Raw genomic sequence first — 2,941 nt, forward strand, 5'->3', positions numbered from 1 at the left:
AATATGTTTCATTATTTTTGTCTCTAAATCTTTGCTATATATTAGTAAAAGAGAATCGTACCCAGAAAGTATAAATGGCAAAATTATACATCAATAAGCACATACCTTAAAAAATATAAAAGGCCTATTTGTCTTCGCAAGATTTTATGAAATAAAAAGGCAGATTTTGAAACATTCTACTAGTGATAAAAATCTAGAAATATAAAAAGGATACAGCATCCATAGCTATGAGATGAAACCTTCTATTTCTTGCTTCTTCCCTGTTAAAACAAATTTCATTTTAAGCAAATTAAAATGTCTATATTCTAATTAATATAATCAAATCCCCTAGTCCCTTAATTTATAAAATGTCTTAAACCAAAGAACATAATTTACATTGAAATACAATACCTATCCAGCAATTCTGCTGCAACTTGTTTATGGGCCACCTTTCCATGTTTTTCTTTCTGAAATGGCTTTTTGAGCAGTAAATCATCTTCAACTGTCCTGGTGTATTAAGAAAAAAAACTTATTAAAAGTTACTTTTTCTCCAAGGTTGTTTCCTAATTCCTTATATTTTCATAATTGCAACATGTTTTAAAGAATTCAAGTCTTAACTCAAAAAAGAGTCACTGATCTTAAATGAGACATTTGACATCTCCTTAGATAGCTTAATTAACAACTTTATTTAATACCTATAAAATGGAGAAGATGAAACTAATAATAGCATGAGTTCTACTGTCAGACTATCTAGGTTCTTGGTTCAAATTCTGACTCTGCCATTTACTACCTTAATCTTAATAAGATTAAGTTACTTAATCTCTTCATGTCTCGATTTCCCTGTTTATAGAATGTGGATAAGAAAGCTTTTGGTAATTAATAATATGGAAAAAGAAAGGCAGATTATAGAGGATATAGACCTTAGCTGATCGGCCCTAGTTATGTAGATGAATATAATCCTAGAGCAGAATATCCAACTAGATTTGCTTATATTCTATTCTCACAAAGTAATATTTTTGATTGAAAAAATCTAGAAAATGTAAAGTACCATAAAAAGTAATGTGTTATAATTATTACTATTCTTTTGGTTATCGGTGAAGACTAAGTATCTTGTAAGTGTTCAATCCCAGTTAGTATGCCTATGTATGCTGTCAATGTAAAATAATAAACCAATTTCTGTAAGTTTGGTTAGTATGAATCAGTCAATCACTCCTCAGTTAATGGATAAAACTGAGTTTCTAAGCACTGAAAGCTGAGAATAAGCACAGTAATTCTGTCAAAATGTAGCCTCTTTATAACACTCGGGCTTTATGTACTGACAGTTCTTGTGTCCCTTCCAAATCAGTAAAACCTACCGTGAGCTTCTTCCCTTGACCACTTAATCTGCTCATTCATAAGAACTGCGATGCATTACAATTTCATCCCCCACATTTATCTCACTCTGAAGGCCAGTACTAGAAAGAGACTACAAACCAGGACCCTTCCGAGCTATAACATTTGCAAGTAAACAGCCCTTGATAGTTGAATGAAAAACACATGCAAAAGAGAAATATGAAACCTTCAGAATCTTTCTTTTTCTCCTTCCCTTTCAATAAACCTTTCCACAGCATAAATATTCTTATTTTTCCCACAATTGTTCCCCAACTTTGAATCAATTTATTTCAGTTTAATGAAAATTCATCCACTAGAGAGCAGTTGTCTTCACATGCAAACACAACCCCCAAACTTTCAATATTATTTATTTATACCTCTTATCATTCTAGAAAGGATGTGAAACATAGATTAATTAAAAATTACTTACCTTTTTCTCCTTTTGCTAGATTCTCCACAGTGTTCATCATCGCTAAAATCAGAGTCATAGCCCCCATGACCATGCATCTGTTAAGGAGTATGAAGCCAGCCATTTAGAACCTAGTTGCCAATTGTTGTAGGAAACAGTACAGTTTAATAAGTTATCTTAAACAGCCACAATAGTTTTAAAGGGCCATGGTGGGCAGATCACCGTTTGTGGGATATCCAGCCATCTAAAACTTGCATTCACTTTGAAATAATAGACTTACTCTTCAGAATATGCATCAACATTTTTCACCTATAATTATCATTAGGTGAACAAGGGAGGCTACTCTTTCACCTTTTCATTGAAAACCAGGCCTAGAAGCTGCAAAGAAATTGCATACAAAGTTCAGCAATGCTTCACTTTTACTTGACTCATAGTAGTAACAGTTACTGTGTATTTATCACCAGCTTTGTTCCAGACATGCCAAATACTTTACAAACAAAGCTTCTAATACTGCAAGTCAGGAACTGTTATCTCCATTTCAGGGATGAAAAAAAAGGACAAATTAATATCAATTTCACAAAGCAAATAAGTAGCTAAACTGATCTACTTGATTCTTAAGCCCAATTTCAACTACTCCAAATTGCCTTTCTGGAATATGATTAACTATATTCCATCAGAATAACAGTATTTGTAAACAGTACTGTATCAATCGAAAATTTTCCTATTACCTTTTTCAACATATGTAGACTTCCATTTTATTTTGGGTTTCTTCAAGGTAAACTACCTTGGCCTTTGGCTTAGTCAGCTTTATCTTGTTTCAATTCATTTTTGAATTGAAATTCTTAAAAACACTGGAAGACTTCGATTGTCATTCACTTGTGTTAGAAGCTTCTGGTTCCAGCATTACACTGAATTTGGGACACACATTAATGGTAGATGGATGGCTTACAGTCATGAGCCACATGTTTCAGTCAATGTTGGACCACATATACAACAGTGGTTCCATAATACTATAATGAAGTTCAAAAATTCCTATGGCCTAGCGATGTTGTAGCAATCTTAATGTCATAGTGCCACGCATTACTCATGTAGGAACAATAGGTTATACCATCTAGCCTGGGTAAGTAAAGTGCACCCTACAATGTTCGCACAAGAATGAAAGTGCCTAACAACTCATTTCTC

General features: G+C 33.2%; 1 protein-coding gene across 1 annotated transcript; it reads right to left on the reverse strand.

The window, feature by feature from the left end:
• Positions 1-193: 193 nt before the first annotated feature.
• On the reverse strand, positions 194-2,542 carry LOC103583000 (protein FRA10AC1-like). The gene is made up of 4 exons (XM_008564432.1): positions 2,488-2,542; positions 1,781-1,857; positions 391-486; positions 194-260 (listed from the first exon to the last, which is right to left on the reverse strand). The coding sequence occupies exons 1-4, from the start codon at positions 2,497-2,499 to the stop codon at positions 194-196; spliced, it is 252 nt and encodes an 83-aa protein (XP_008562654.1). The 5' UTR covers positions 2,500-2,542.
• Between the last annotated feature and the right edge of the window lie 399 nt (positions 2,543-2,941).

Source organism: Galeopterus variegatus, unplaced genomic scaffold (genome assembly GCF_000696425.1).
Source record: "Galeopterus variegatus unplaced genomic scaffold, G_variegatus-3.0.2 Scaffold18915, whole genome shotgun sequence".
Lineage (NCBI taxonomy): Eukaryota > Metazoa > Chordata > Mammalia > Dermoptera > Cynocephalidae > Galeopterus > Galeopterus variegatus.